General features: G+C 39.1%; 1 protein-coding gene across 3 annotated transcripts in view; it reads right to left on the reverse strand.

The window, feature by feature from the left end:
- thsd7ba (thrombospondin, type I, domain containing 7Ba) overlaps nucleotides 1-14,806 on the reverse strand; it is a 181,039-nt gene that overhangs the window by 22,350 nt on the left and 143,883 nt on the right. For all 3 annotated transcript variants that reach the window (XR_002276677.1, XR_002276676.1, XM_020621192.1), the window contains exons 15-16: nucleotides 9,422-9,688; nucleotides 7,484-7,662 (exon numbers count right to left, since the gene is read on the reverse strand). Coding sequence is in view for 1 of the 3 variants with exons in the window: in XM_020621192.1 (XP_020476848.1) it covers nucleotides 7,484-7,662; nucleotides 9,422-9,688 (446 nt within the window). In the remaining 2 variants the exon portion in view is untranslated. The remainder of the gene's footprint in view (nucleotides 1-7,483; nucleotides 7,663-9,421; nucleotides 9,689-14,806) is intronic.

Below are 14,806 nucleotides of genomic sequence, written 5' to 3' on the forward strand. Positions count from 1 at the left end.
CCTATTCAAAGTTACTGAAAGTATGTATATTTCATTCATTTCATTTAATCATTCAAGCTATTTTTTGAAATTTAATTTTCACAGCAAAAAGGGGCAATCAAAATAAATTCCCTGACCTAAGACTGTACTAACTTGGGTTGTAAACATGCAACTTTGAACTGAACATTTACTAGGCTCACAGAATGCTTGTTTGAGCCATAAACTGTGAACGTCATGCAGTTAGAAATGGTCATAGCAAGAGTATGCACCCAAGTGATGCAGATCCCTACTGTGTGAATGGAAGTCATTTTCCCATTGTCATTCATTCATTCATTCATGACTATGCAGCTCTGAAGGGAATTAGAAGGATTAGGACAAATTCAAAATCATTTCTGTTTAAGAGGAAAATAATCGCTCCAGGAATGCATGGCATTGAAAGTAAATTGCATTATTATTAAACTCTCTCAACTGCTCTATGAGATAATAATTATAGTTTCCATCCACTAAACACACATCTACAAGGACTAGATGCACACAGACACACAAACAGATGCTGTACTGTAGGTGATGAGCATGTATTCAAACAAAGTCAATATATACACATCCATAAACAAATAAACCCATACAAATACAAAAGGACAACAGGCTCTCCTGCTGAGATGCCATTTTACTGACTCAGAGAGAAAATGAGACAAAGTCTCTCTGCTATGAATCTGTCATTGTGACTACAACTTCAAACAGACTGTATTATTCTTATCAGCAGGCCCAGAAATGGGTTTGAAAACCGGCTCCTAAAGAAACACAGGGGGCCCCTTTGTGAAGATGACAAGTTAAAATGAGCCAATATGCAATACAGCCATTAACACAAGTGTAAGACATCTGTTTGTCCTGTTCTTGCTGAAAACTGAAAGATAAACTAAGATAAGAGAGGATCAGATGACACTGATCAACACATGTGAAATGAGAAGAGTAAGACTGAGGATATCCAAACAACCAACACACCAGCAAATATACTAATGAAAAAAGCAAGTCATATTACTTTGAAAAACTGAATTCATAACAAAAGAAAAAGGGGGGGGGGCATAAACCATTTACAGCTTTGAACTACAAGAAATTCTGTACCAAGTCAACAAATAGTCTGAGTGTTGTCATCTGCTCTTAAGTCCTACTGACACTGATCCCTTCACACTTCCTGACAATTTAAGACTGGGGGATAACACAGATGATCTCCTCAGAAGACCAAGACTCTGCCATGAGAGAATAATGTGATCAAAGGATTCACAGTGTTCTACTTATTCCTTAACATATTGTTCTGTATAAGTGGGTGCAGTCTTTAATTTTACCGTCATAAAACAACGCACACAGAGCTTGCTCTTGACACACATTAAAAACCCGGCCATGTTTAATATCTTTCTACAGCACTGCATTGTAGAATTGTATTAAAATGTATATTAGACACATGTAGCGTTCAATCATCTGTAATCAGTATCACATGAACACCCAAACATGACCTCAACAGATACAACCATAACTACTGCAAAATTAATTTCAATCTTTGCTCATTAACCACTGAGTTGGTTTCTCTCTCTTCCTGGGACATCAATGGACCAAAAGCTTACAAGATTTGTGTCTAACATCCTCCTTAGGCCCCCTACTGTGTTGGCTCTACCGCAGGGCAATGGCGTGGCTTTCCATTATTACGCAAATTATTTGGTCATCAAGCTCTGCAATGATCTTTTATTGAATTCATGTTGAACAAAAACTAGACCTTCATTGTTGTATTTCAGTTTACTTGGTTGCAAGTTCACAACAAATTTGCAACAGTATTGCTTTGAAAAAGTCATCCTGTAATACAGAATGATGACTATGTATTTAATATTCACCCAGTCACTCAATTCAATTTGCTTTTCTAATTAGCAGATAGAAGCTATTATTAACCTTTGTATCTGAAATAAATACTGGGGACCATCTGGATGGCCAGAGGCTTTAGACAGGCTCCAAAATGTAGCCTTACTGGGCGGCAGAACTACAGACTGCTTTTACAATATACAGGATTTGTAATGCAGAGAGATGCCTCACTTTTTAGGGTGAGCCTACAGGGAAATACTAACACATGCCCAAACATTGTGTTAATTACACCTCACTGGCCTTAGGTAGCTCCATCAGCAGTTGGCTCTAAAACTTATTCTAATAAAGGACAGAGATAAGTGTCCCACCTGGGTGCAGTCAGATAAAAAAAGAGAGCGAGACCTAACATTTGTTCACTTTTATCTTTTTCTGATATTTGGTGTTTAGCCATTCTGTAGGCTTGCTGTTGTCAGAGGCTACTGGTGGAGAGACACCTTGCTGGTGGAAGAAAGACGTACAGTAGAAAATTTGGCTGAATTAAATTTGCTGTAGATACTGTATTAATAGTTCCATGAAGATGAATCCAACATTTTGGGGGAAATTATCTTCAGAAAAAAAAACAAAAAAAAACAGCAAACTTGCTTCTCATAATACACAAATTTAAAAAAAATTAAGTTATATTTTCCACTTTAAATGTCACTCTAGATACCAACGTTACTCCTTGAAAGTAAAAACACTCACTTCTGGTAATGCCCCTTGATCACCCTGCTTCAACTCCACCCCCAAGCTACACCCACACCGTGATTCTGATTCTCTTCCTTTACCAGCTGGTACCATGTCATGCTACACCAAGCTTAGATGAGAACAAGCATAAACAGTAGAAGGAATAAAACAATATAATTGAGAAATGCAGCATACAGAGTAAAACAAACACCAGGCAGTTACACATACAAAAGAAGAATGGCATATAAATCAAAAGTTAAAATGGTAAAGTGATGCAGCTGAGGTGTTTATAGTAAAACTTCAAAATGGCACTGGAATAAGGTGCATACAAAACACATTATACTGAATAGCAGCTGTATACTGTGCACAGTTAGCAGCATATAATGATAATGCTTAGTGAAGTACAGGTGTTATGCTTGTCATCGGGTGTTATTGTGGTTCACTGATGATAGTGGTGGTTGTAGAGTTTCAGAACAGCAGGGAGGAGGGCTCTCTTTCAGATATTATAGGTGGAGAATTCTGGCACAGAAAAGGCTGTATGTAGTTATACACAGAGGGTGGACGTTGCTGCACATAATGGCGGATAGTTTGGTCATTACTCTGCCATCCCTACATACAGCAGAGAAACCAATGAACACCTGAGGACAGAACCAGCCTACCTTATTAGTTTGTCTACTATCTGTTTGTTCATAGTCCAAATTCCACTGCCCCACAACTCTAATGTGCCACAGAGCTGTGCATGCTGTACTGTATCTCTCCATGCTGTCAGTCCAGGCCACCTAGTTTGTGTCCTTGCCCAAGACAGTGAATCCTATATTCCAGTCATCCAATGGTTAAGTCAGTGCCACTCAGTACTGTAGCTGGTGTAGTTTGGCAATACTTTGCTCAGTTAGGGCAGACCCATGTCTCCTGTATTACTCTGCATCAGTGGGACACATGTAAAAGCTTTTCCTTTTGGAGATGCAATGTTCCAGATAATAGAAGCATATTGAAAAAAGATAAGATTCAATCAAACCTCCAGTATAATGGCCACATGACTGGTAGGATACAGGCAGCAGATGCTGAGTTCAAGAGAGGCTTGGAGCAAACAAAAACTCTTCTTTGAAATGCAGTACTGATAAACCACAGATGGCCATGAGGGTGATCATAATCCAGCAGTTAGCCCTGAGAAATTCATCCAAGGCTTAACTGTCTAGACCTAATTTATGATATATGAACAACAGTGCAAGCTGTCACACAACCCAATGCTCATTAGTTTACTATGTCTGTAAAGCTTGTACCTACTGACACGAGTAGTCAAAATGTACTGTTGTAATCAATAGCATGAACCTCTTCGATATGTTGCCAAATAAGAAACAACCAAGATAGCAGCACAGGGCTTAGCTTGGCAGCCATTCCAGTGTCAATACTCATGCAAATACCCACGAGCAGATCTGTGGGGAACCAATACACACCCCTCAACAAAATAATACCTACAGTCTAATGAACTGCATCTGACTGCTTTCTAGTCCGTTATTCTAAATAGGCACCACAGCAAAGCTCAATGTTTTTGCAGAAAAACAGCCCGCAGCATCAGCAGCCTCACAGCTGCCAAGTACACTCGCTAATTTGAGTCAAGACATCCAATCACAGCATGCAGTCACTAAGAAAACAGAAGAAGTAAAGCAGACATCTTGGGAATTGGGACCACTGACAAAGGTAATGCATATGTGAGCCATTCAGTGATCAGAAACCCCTGACATGTGCAGGAGGACACCAACTTGCACCTTGACACATGGAAGCACTAATATTAGATCGGCCATTGTGTGTAGTGGCAGAATTCTGTCAGTAGCAGTAGATGGCAGATGTCACAGATCATTATTTTAGAGATTATTTTGTCGGCATGCAAACTTACTGATTGCAGGCTATTTAAGAGCATCGACAGCTGAAGATAAAGAGTGAAGACAACAACAGCAGAAGTTTTATATACTTTGTAGATAGTGGCATAGTGCATGTCAAATGTGAGATTCACATGTAGTGTCTGCCTGAAGTTGATTGGCTTAATAAAACAAAATAATATTAAAATACAATAAGACAGATCCCCAGTGGGGAATTCACAAGCTACCCAGCAATCTGTAAAGTACTACTTCACATTGCAAGTATATAAGGCTATTTGACCCTCGCTCAAAGCCATTCTGGAGATTCTTTTGCTAGGCAGATAGATCACTCATCCACACATGTATGACCCTAAATGGTCCATTCAGTGTACAGTGCACCAGGAATTCACAATAAACTACAAAATAAGAACAAAATGAACATATCTCTACTGCAGCTGACTTCCCCATTGCTGCAATTAAACAAAGTGAATTGCTAAGCAGTATAAAACGTATATACTTACAGATGGTGCTTTAAATTGATATACAAGTGAAGATGGCATGAGTTTTCCTCAATCTCTATTGACATGGGCTTCCCTAAAATGTCTGCACAGAATCACTTACTCTAGGGATGTGAACAGTAGGATAAATGTAAGAACAGTGCTGCCTGGGAGGTGGAACTACAGTCACATCCTCAGCGGCCAGATCAAATGTAGTTAGCTCCACCTTTACCAGTTCCAACATAAAAGCAATGAACACAATGCATCAGTAATTATAATCCAAAATATACTATACATTAATGTGAAATGTGCCATTCTGCATAAAGAGTACTTTCACACTTCAGGTTTTTGATGGTAATACTTGAAGCTTACACTAGAGCAGACGAACAGACTGTTTAACCTGTTCTCTACAACTTTTCTCTTACAGTTTTAGTTTTGTATAGACTAAAAATAACACACACACACACACACACACACACACACCCCAATTCTTCAAATATTACTCCCTCAGAGTATTACTCTTATTAGAGCCACGTGAATACTGCTTCATGTGCAGAAAATCAAACTTGACAGACCTGCTACAGTTGCTAAGAGATGACTAAACAATGGCTGTTCATTCGTTAAATATTGTTTTCAAACCTGTACACAAGATTCACAGGCCAGGGGATAAACAACAGCATGTTTTCAGTGAGGTGGTGCATGAATTCTTCATCTTATTAACTCTTATGTGCTGCGATCAAGATCAAGAAGGTCTTGATTGCATTTTACCAATATAGAAAATCTTACAGACTCATTAACAGCACACATACAATCTTTACAGTTTGTATGTAAAGTATGCAAACTTCTCATTACTTTCATGGCGACACTACCTCCTCTCTCTCCCCCCCCCATTTGTCTTGCTCACTCAATCATGTGATAAGAAGAGGACTGTAAATTTCATCTGTGTCAAGCCAATCACTTCTCACTGGGGTCTGAGGGGAAACAGCTGGTGGGAGTGAGGCCAGACTTTGGCTGGAGAGTAGTTCACAAGGGGGGTGATAAAAGGGAAAGTGTGAGACATTAGGATTGAGAATAGTCTTTGTCACACTGGACCCTAACAGCAACTTAATGAAGTACTAAGCACCAAGTGTAAGTGCTATATGAAGGCTTAACAGTGAAGTCCAATGGCTGAAGGAAAAAGCAGCTTGTTCTGAGACCATGGGGCAAAGTCAACAGCTGGGAGAAGTAACCCCAAGTTATGTGATCTTTTCACCCACACCATGGACAGATGTACTTCACTTTAAATGACCAATTTGTTAATGTTAACAATGAGCCCGAGTCCACCCTCAGGATAAATCCGTGAGGACATTGGCAACAGCAAGCTCCAATTTCAGTGGCAAGGGTTATTATGAGACATTACAACAGGGGCCATATAGACCTTGTTAGTGGGCACTTAACCATCTGTACAAAAATCCCCACTAGAACACACTACAATATTTTTCACACAGCCATGCCTCATCTCCATACTGACCTCCAAAAACTAGTGTCCTTTCAAGCCCATTCAAGCATACAGGCAGCATTCATAAAACACTTCCCCTCTTTAAACCATGACCCCGTGAGAAATATACTGTCACAAAATATTCCGAGCTGTGGAGAAAATCTGACTGTGTAATATCAAAAGCTCCCATCTGTCCACTTCTCCCTATCTAGCACGCTTTGTATTACTAACAGTGCCCCGTTTTTTCTTTTTTTTCCTCTTATCAAGGAAAGGGCATGTCTTTTAAGGCAAATAATTCAGTCTTACTGAAAACACCAAAAAATGAGCAGGTCACCCAGGAGTCCCACTGGCTGATAGGTAATAAACCTTGTCACTGAAGTGTGAGCAGAATGCAACAGCTACATTGTGTATTTATGTAACAGCACTGGGTTGCAACACAATCAGGGCTTGAAGAAAACATATTCCAGCACAGACACTATTAGCATTACCTAAACTCATTTTTCTACATTTACAGTAGGGCTTACTTATTATATATATATATTATGGTGGTGAATATGAGTGGGTTGCCCTCATCTACATTGTACGCATCCTCGGAAACAATCAAGTGGAAAGAAGTGACTTGAGAACAATGCAGATGGACAATAAAGTCAACCCCTTTTACTCACTGTTGTGTCTCAGTATAAAAATTCTTTACTCTCATGTCCATAAACTGTAGATGAGCAAGTGTTGGGGGAAAAAGTATATATATGTTAAAGTCTATTTTGGGGCGGCTGTGGCTCAGGAGGTAGAGCGGGTCGTTTCCTAACCGGCGGATTAGCGGTTCGATTCCCGGCTTGTCCAGTCATCATGTCGAAGTGTCCTTGAGCAAGACACTGAACCCCCAGTTGCTCCCGGTTATGTCACCGGTGTGTGAATGTGTGAGTGTCTGGGAGGTGAATGGCCAAATAGTGTGAAAGCGCTTTGAGTGTGCTGTAAAGCATGGAAAGGCGCTATACAAATATAAGACCAAGACCATATTTTAAAGGCATACTGATAACAAAATATTCAACATATTGTTGTACTGTACAGGATGTTAGATATAAAAGAACAGGTGCAAGCCTTACCTGGTTCTTCAAGTCCAGCTTGGGGCATGGACGTCCTCCATTGAAAGCTTTTTCCCTCAGCCATTTGGACCTGATTTTCAACCCACTGCCACAGGATACACTGCAGGCTGACCAGGCTGACCAGTCGCTGAGCTTACAGTCTAGGGGGCAAGGGATGTGGCAAACCTCCACCATGTAGCCTGAAATTGAACATTGGCAGACAAGAAGGGGAGGCCTGATTTAGACTTGGTCAGCGTCTGCAGCAAAGATCACATTAATAATGTCAGACACACATTCCAGCGGCCTGTGCTCCGCCAGACCTTGGACTTGCTCATCGTGAGACCAAGAGCTAATTATCTGACTAATGAGTGTCTCATTCCGACACTGAGCCAACACGACAGAGTGAAACTGGTTAGCGATTTCTACACTGCATAATTCTGTAAGTTTTCTACTCTTATTTGTTTGCGGTCTCTGGGAAACTTTGCTGGCATTATTCTTTTACACTAAAATCAAATATGCAGACACTGTATGTAGCAACTAAACATTCAAATAAACAGGGATGCAATTACTTTTAATTTCACATCTGATTATTCTGACATACAGTACCTGCGTGTATTGATTATGTTCATCAGTCCCATGTGTACACAACAATATAGTTTGTCTCCTGACAGTAATCATGTTTTATATAAAAAACCGCTGTAACACTGAGTCTAAATCAACTTCCATCATGTAGTTACAGTAGCTACATTCATAATGTAACCCACCTATAAGGCAAGGGCCCTGAGTTTAATTAACTCACAGTAACTATAACTGATGAATCTTAAGCCTGTAATAAACCTCTCCACATCATGTGCCCTTAGGTCTAGAGAGTACTGCATATGATAACCAAACAGGTGTTAAGAGTTAATATTTCTTAATTTACTAAACAGAAAGATCAGGGTAACCTAAACAATAACAACCCCCTTTTTAAATTTCTTTAACTCTTTTCTCTGTAAGACACACTTTTTCAATATTTCAAATAAACACACAAATGTAATGGGCCCACACCACCACACACACGCCCCCCGCCCCCCCCAGGTTCAGGTGCAAGCAGTAGTGGGAAGGTCCGGAGTAGCCGGCTCTATTGTACCATCCAACTGGTCACTCATATAGCACTGTCTCTGATAATGTCCATGAATTCCAGGTCGGCAAAGATGAATCCAGTCTTGGGAGTAAGCCGAGTTAGCTATACTACCGATACCAACATTCATTTAGCTAACGAATGCTAACACGTTAGCTAGGTATGCTACGAAGCTAAACACATGACACTACACAACTGCAAGACAACTCTGTGCAGAAGAATATCCAGTCCTTTAGGACAAACATCTTACAGCAGATCCTCAATCTAAGACACAGTCTACATACTTAGCATATTTCGTGTCGCCAGAAAGCTTTTAGCCATATTTATCTTATGAAATCAACTTATTTATGGTAACTATTGCTCAAAATTCTGTACCGGAAACAAATTCCTTGTGTGTGTAACATACAAATAAATGTGATTATCCTTAAAAGCAAATGCACTTTCTAAGGATGTTTAACTATAATATGTAGTATTTTAAAAAATAGCGAAAGGTGCGGATAAGGTTGGCATAGCTGCCACCGTTGTTATTGTACATCAAAATTCCTTCTTTGATTAATAGACTATTAAATAAATAAAAACGTCTCCAATTGCAGCTTCCCTCTTATCTGAAAATCATATCAATTGTTCCTGATTAGTTACACCAAAACAACAAAAAAGACACTTCCAACACAAAAAGAAAGAAAAGAAGACAACACAACAACAACAACACAACATATGAATGAATGGAGTGAAGCGAAATGCAGATTCAGTCTAATGATCAGGCCAGTAATATGTTGTAGGCTTGTGAAGGGCCAGTGTGTTATGTTATTTACAAATTCAAAGAGATTTCCGTCTCCTACCCGAGTGTGTACAGAGTGTAGGGTTGACCAGGTGTCCCTGCTGGTCAATGCAAGCCACAGCTCTGTATCGCAAACCTTGACCACACTCCTTTACCTCCCGGTGGCTCATCCAGCCCTGCAGGGAACCTGGGACTGAAGGATCAGGAAGGATACAACTCGACCAGTTTCCGTGGGGCTGGGACAAAAACTCCTCACAGGGACAAGCCTCTGTCTCCTCCAGAGGGTACAACTTCTCATTCAGACAGTGTTCCCTCTTTTTGCTGCGACCTGAGCAGAAGATGGACAAAACAATAGTTACTGTGCAATACAACACTGTATGAATAGGGTGTGAAGCTGAGTCTTTTTCCAGAGGATGAGTTGGTTTCTTGTTTATGGTTTACACATTAGTTGATAGAAAGCAAAAACCTACTGTCCATTAACATGGGTTCATCAAACCTGACTGGCAAGGTTAGGACTATAAAATATAAATTAGGAAATGCTGGGAAATCAAACATAATTTTAACTAAATTGGAAACAATAAGCCATCAACATTAACAGTATCAATGAATTTTAGGAAATAAATGGAGTTTATGCACCGTAGATCAGCATGTAACGTTTCGGCATTTTTAAATATAATTTATGCCTCTAGATACCATCTCCATCTCCTTTACTTAATGAGGGTGAAAATTGTTATTTTTTAAAACTTTATGCTAAAGACCTCTGTTACAGCTACTAGAGCTAGACTTTATGCTTCACATAATTAGGCCTATTCATTATAGCTGTTGATATTAATAGATGAGCATGAGCAAGAAACTAACACAACAGCTGAAATATATATGCTCCTGTCAGACACTGTCAGTTCTAATATCTGGACAAGTTGCAGATAAAACCTGTCCATCTGTCCAGCCGCTCAAAAAGCTTTCTCATGATTAACTGTTTGCTTCGCATCACTGAGTAGCAGGCTAACGTCTGAGATAGAAACATCCTGCTGTAATCAACACATTAGTGTTGCTATAGTACACTGTTTACTGTCAGCACCTACATGGCAAAACTGTAACATCTCAGTTTACCTCCCAAAATATTTTGAAAATATCTTACAAAATTTTTCAGATCAAAATAAGTCACAGACACTGATCCTTGAATCCAGGATCAGTTAAATTATTTTAGGTTTCTTTTAGGTTTAAGATACATGATTAAAGGAAGAATAAAACTATGACAACATGAGCAACTGAAAATGAAAATAAAGCCAAAACCAATGGTAAATTGTAATAACTTGATCTCTTAATTTGCAACATGATCTATTCATCTAATGCTTTAAATAGTTAAAAAAAATTGTATTTCTGAATTTCAACATTTATACAATGTGAATTTACATTATATCAGTAATGTTATTTTTTCTTTTTTTATTATTTATTTATATAATCCTCATCAGGATAAGCAGTAAGATAATGGATGGGTAGATATGTATTTATATATGCTTACAGTACACAGTATAGTGGTAGCCATTTTGTTTCAGTTTAGATGGAAAGGTTCAAATTAAAACTGAACAGTTCACTTCTGGTCGCTACTGTGTAGAATCTGGTTGCAACTACATTTACTGCTTTGTGGTTCTCCCCCTCTGCTAGTAATTGTTCAGATGTGAGGTCACTGACCTTGACCTTTGACCACCAAAACCTAACCAGTTCATCTTTGAGTCCAAGCGAACACTTTTGCAAATTTGAAGAAATTCCATAAAGATGTTCCTATCACATATCACAATCACAGGAATGAGACCAACACAAGGTCACAGTGAAGAAATTCCATCAAGTTGTTTCTGACATATTGTGTTCTCAAGAATGCTATCGCCAGTGCAGAGGCATAAAAAAGGAAGATGGTAGCCATTGTATTCACAATAGTTTGCCTTAACTTTTGCATAGTGCAGAGAAGCGGTGATGCCACATCCATCACATATACCCTCAATGGTCCCCACAAGGATTGCTGAATCCCACAGTGTGAATGTGTAGAGGCTTTGGTCCTCATATTGTCAGTAATACCAGGCACCCACACACAAGAAACCTAATGACAAAGCTAATCCTGCTATACTTGCACAGCCCTATTCGTTTCATGGATCCTGGGTGTCCTCAGCCTCCTGTGTGTCCAGTGAGCAGCCCATCTGTTTCTGATGTGGGTCTGACTGCAAACATTCCTCACAGTGTGAACTCACTGGTGTCACACTACAATTCACCAGCAATCTGTTCAATCTACGCCTCTGGTGGTTGACTGAAGAGTACCACTGCTACATCGCTTTACTTTGACAACTACATTGCTGGTAATGGCACCACACCGGCCTACAGGCACCACAAATGATCTGCATTTGAATCCCTAGCATCTATCATGTTTTAAGATGTTGATTTGACCCTCCTGTACCATAATGCTGTGCAGTCTTCTTTGTCTCTGGAGCACTACCAAAGACACTGAAAAGAAAATGTGAAAACGTGGAGTGAGTGAAAGAACCCTGCCTTATTGTGCAATAGCAAGGCTGAGAATATATTAGCTTGAAACTATAACAACAGAGAGAAAATAGATCATTATTCTCCCATTCAGTGAAAAATTAACATGAACCTTTCCTGCACTTGACTGGATGAGTTCACCACACCCTGGTTAGTCACTGGTCTGAGACCTGTCTTGAAAGTGACGAATGAAATCCACTGACTGCTTTAGTAACACTGGTGATACAGTGTCATGTTTCATTTTTTAATCAGCAAGGTTAGTTTTAGTTGGTAATTAGGTCTGAAAGACACTTTATTGCCTTAATAGTTGCTAATTGGCTGATGCATATTTGAACAGGCTGAGTATTTAAATCTGGCAAGGAAAATTAAACTGAACAAAAGATGTTTTCTGACAGTGTGAGGCTATTAAACAAAAGGACCAAGTAAGTTCCGATGCAGTAAATGTGGAGGAGGAACTTTAAGTGGGTGTGAAAATTAGACCTGAATCTCTTCAAAACAAACAGAATGAATCAATTGTTCCAATGATCACAAGAGACCATCTAAAAGGATATTCAAGTATATAACATGTGCTAATATTGTTAACATGGAATAACTGAAAAAATTGCTATTTATATTGTTACATAACTTCCATTTTCACAAGTTACAGTACCTATCTAGTTGCAATGAAAGAAGTCAGTTGACAGTCTTTAGTCCACCTCTCCTGTAATATATACAGCCTACTATCAAGCCCTGAAATTGTGTAAGGAATCCCACATGGAACAAATATGCAAATCCTCGCAGCAGCTAGTGAGCGCTACAAAATTCCTGCTTTAAAGCAACAGTGCTAACTTCAGAGCCACACGCGCTGCTTAAATAGGTGGAGGAAGTCGCATACACTATCTGCTCTCATTCATACCAATGCTGAATCTACAATTTCCAGTTCAAGTGGCTCAAACCATATTTTGGCTATAAAATAGTGACTACATTTTTTTGAGCATCACAAATACCTCAAAATCATTCTTTTTACTATCAGAATTCGAATCACTGGGTCTAATATGTGGAAAGTTTATCTGTAGACTATTTTTAATTTTATGCTATTCATGTGTGCATGGAGCCAACAGGAAATCAGCTCGCTCATCTGGTTTAACTTGGCTAGATATGGGTGCTCATGCTTTATGGGCCTAAAAACATGGAATTGTGTGGAACACCTGGGCAATTTTTATGGCTGAAATCTGGAAGCATGAATTTTTCAGAATATGCACCACCAGGCAATTTTCCTAGGAATGAATAGGAACTGCCTAGGAATGCTGTATCCAGTCCCCCCTTAATATCTCCATGTAGCTGAGCCAGTCGAGAGAGAGCGTCAGCAGGGTCTCTGGGCATCAACATGCTGCCTCTGCCTGTGTTGGTTCTACTAGTCCCACAGGAACCAGGGATGAGGAGTACTTTTAAGCCTTCAGATGTAAATTACAAATGCATCTTATCATGCTGCGAGTTATTTACATGCTAATAAAAAAGTTTGTTTGGTTTTGATGAGCTAAATGTTGTGAATGAGATTGTGGATCATAACCAGGATCATGTTGAATATATCAATACAAGTCTAACTGAATTAAACAGAACACATCCAAGCATGCAGCATGTGAAAAACTAGACAAAATTTTGAATATATCATAACGGTAGCAGCCTTTACTTCTGCCAATTCACTCACATATGCTGCCTTTAGTCCATTCTTTGCTCCACTTATAGGAAATTCAACACACATGCACTACAACTGAACAGCATTTTTGTAAATCAGCCTTTAGGACCTTTTTAAAAATGACACTTAGAACTTACCTATTGTTACACATATCTGCTGTCTCAATGAGCCTTGTCAACATTGCTGCATTATATAAGCAGTCCTTGGTATGCTTCCAACTTTCCTAACCACATATTAGAGCCTAAAATCCACAGTGGTTTTACTCCACATCAAATTATCTGACAGAGAAAACTAAGTTAATTTTAAAAGTAAGACACTGACCTGTTAAAACTATTATGACCCAATGAGTGTGCGCGCACACACTTTCCAAAACACCCATCAGTGAGCTAAGGCTGATTTCATGTGTTGGATCCTGAGAGCACTGTAAAAGGAGCCATTGTACAGTATGTTTACTACAAGCCCTCTGGCATCAGATCAAATATTCATGAAGACAAATAGTATCCTGCCTGGTCTGCAACCACAGCATGTAATTTGGATTTTCCTCTGCACGCTGAAATAAGGAATTACAAGCAGTTAGAGATGTATTTTAAACCTGATATAATGCTACAGGGACAGTAGAAAGTTAGTAACAGAACCAAATGAGAAAGTAGGTTTCACTGGATTGTAGTATACAATAATACTGCAATGACAACGACCATGAGAATCAAAGAATAGAGTTGAGGTACAATTGGGGTACAAGCGATTCCTATTGTTATCCATACTACATAGTGCAGTGCTTTCATGGGGGCCTGAAGATAAACAGCAACCCATGCGCAGCATTACATGCTTATCACAAAGATTAAACTTGAATGATATCTGTGAACATAGAGTAAATACAAAACTGGTCCATAAAATGAAAATCTAATGAGTTTAGTCGAAGATGAAAAATGGACTCTTACAACTTCAGAATTTTGTAAAAGAAAAAAATCTACAATGATACACATGAGGCACTTTAAATACTTATTTTGACAAAGAAGAGAGTCAGAGCAATTTTGAACGGCTTAGTAACAAGCTGGATAGTGCAGCTGCAGTTAAGCTCTTACAGATACACATACAAACTCTGCTCTGTGATCAGTGGCAGAAATAATTCACAGAATTTAAGGTTTACTCAACACATTGCTTCAGAAGGAAATTAGATCAAATAAAGCAAAGGAAAAATGTCTATCCTATCATTGTCTGAACATTGGTTCTAAGTCATGACAT

The sequence above is a fragment of the Monopterus albus genome, unplaced genomic scaffold (assembly GCF_001952655.1).
Source record: "Monopterus albus unplaced genomic scaffold, M_albus_1.0 scaffold254.1, whole genome shotgun sequence".
NCBI classification, from domain to species: Eukaryota; Metazoa; Chordata; class Actinopteri; order Synbranchiformes; family Synbranchidae; genus Monopterus; species Monopterus albus.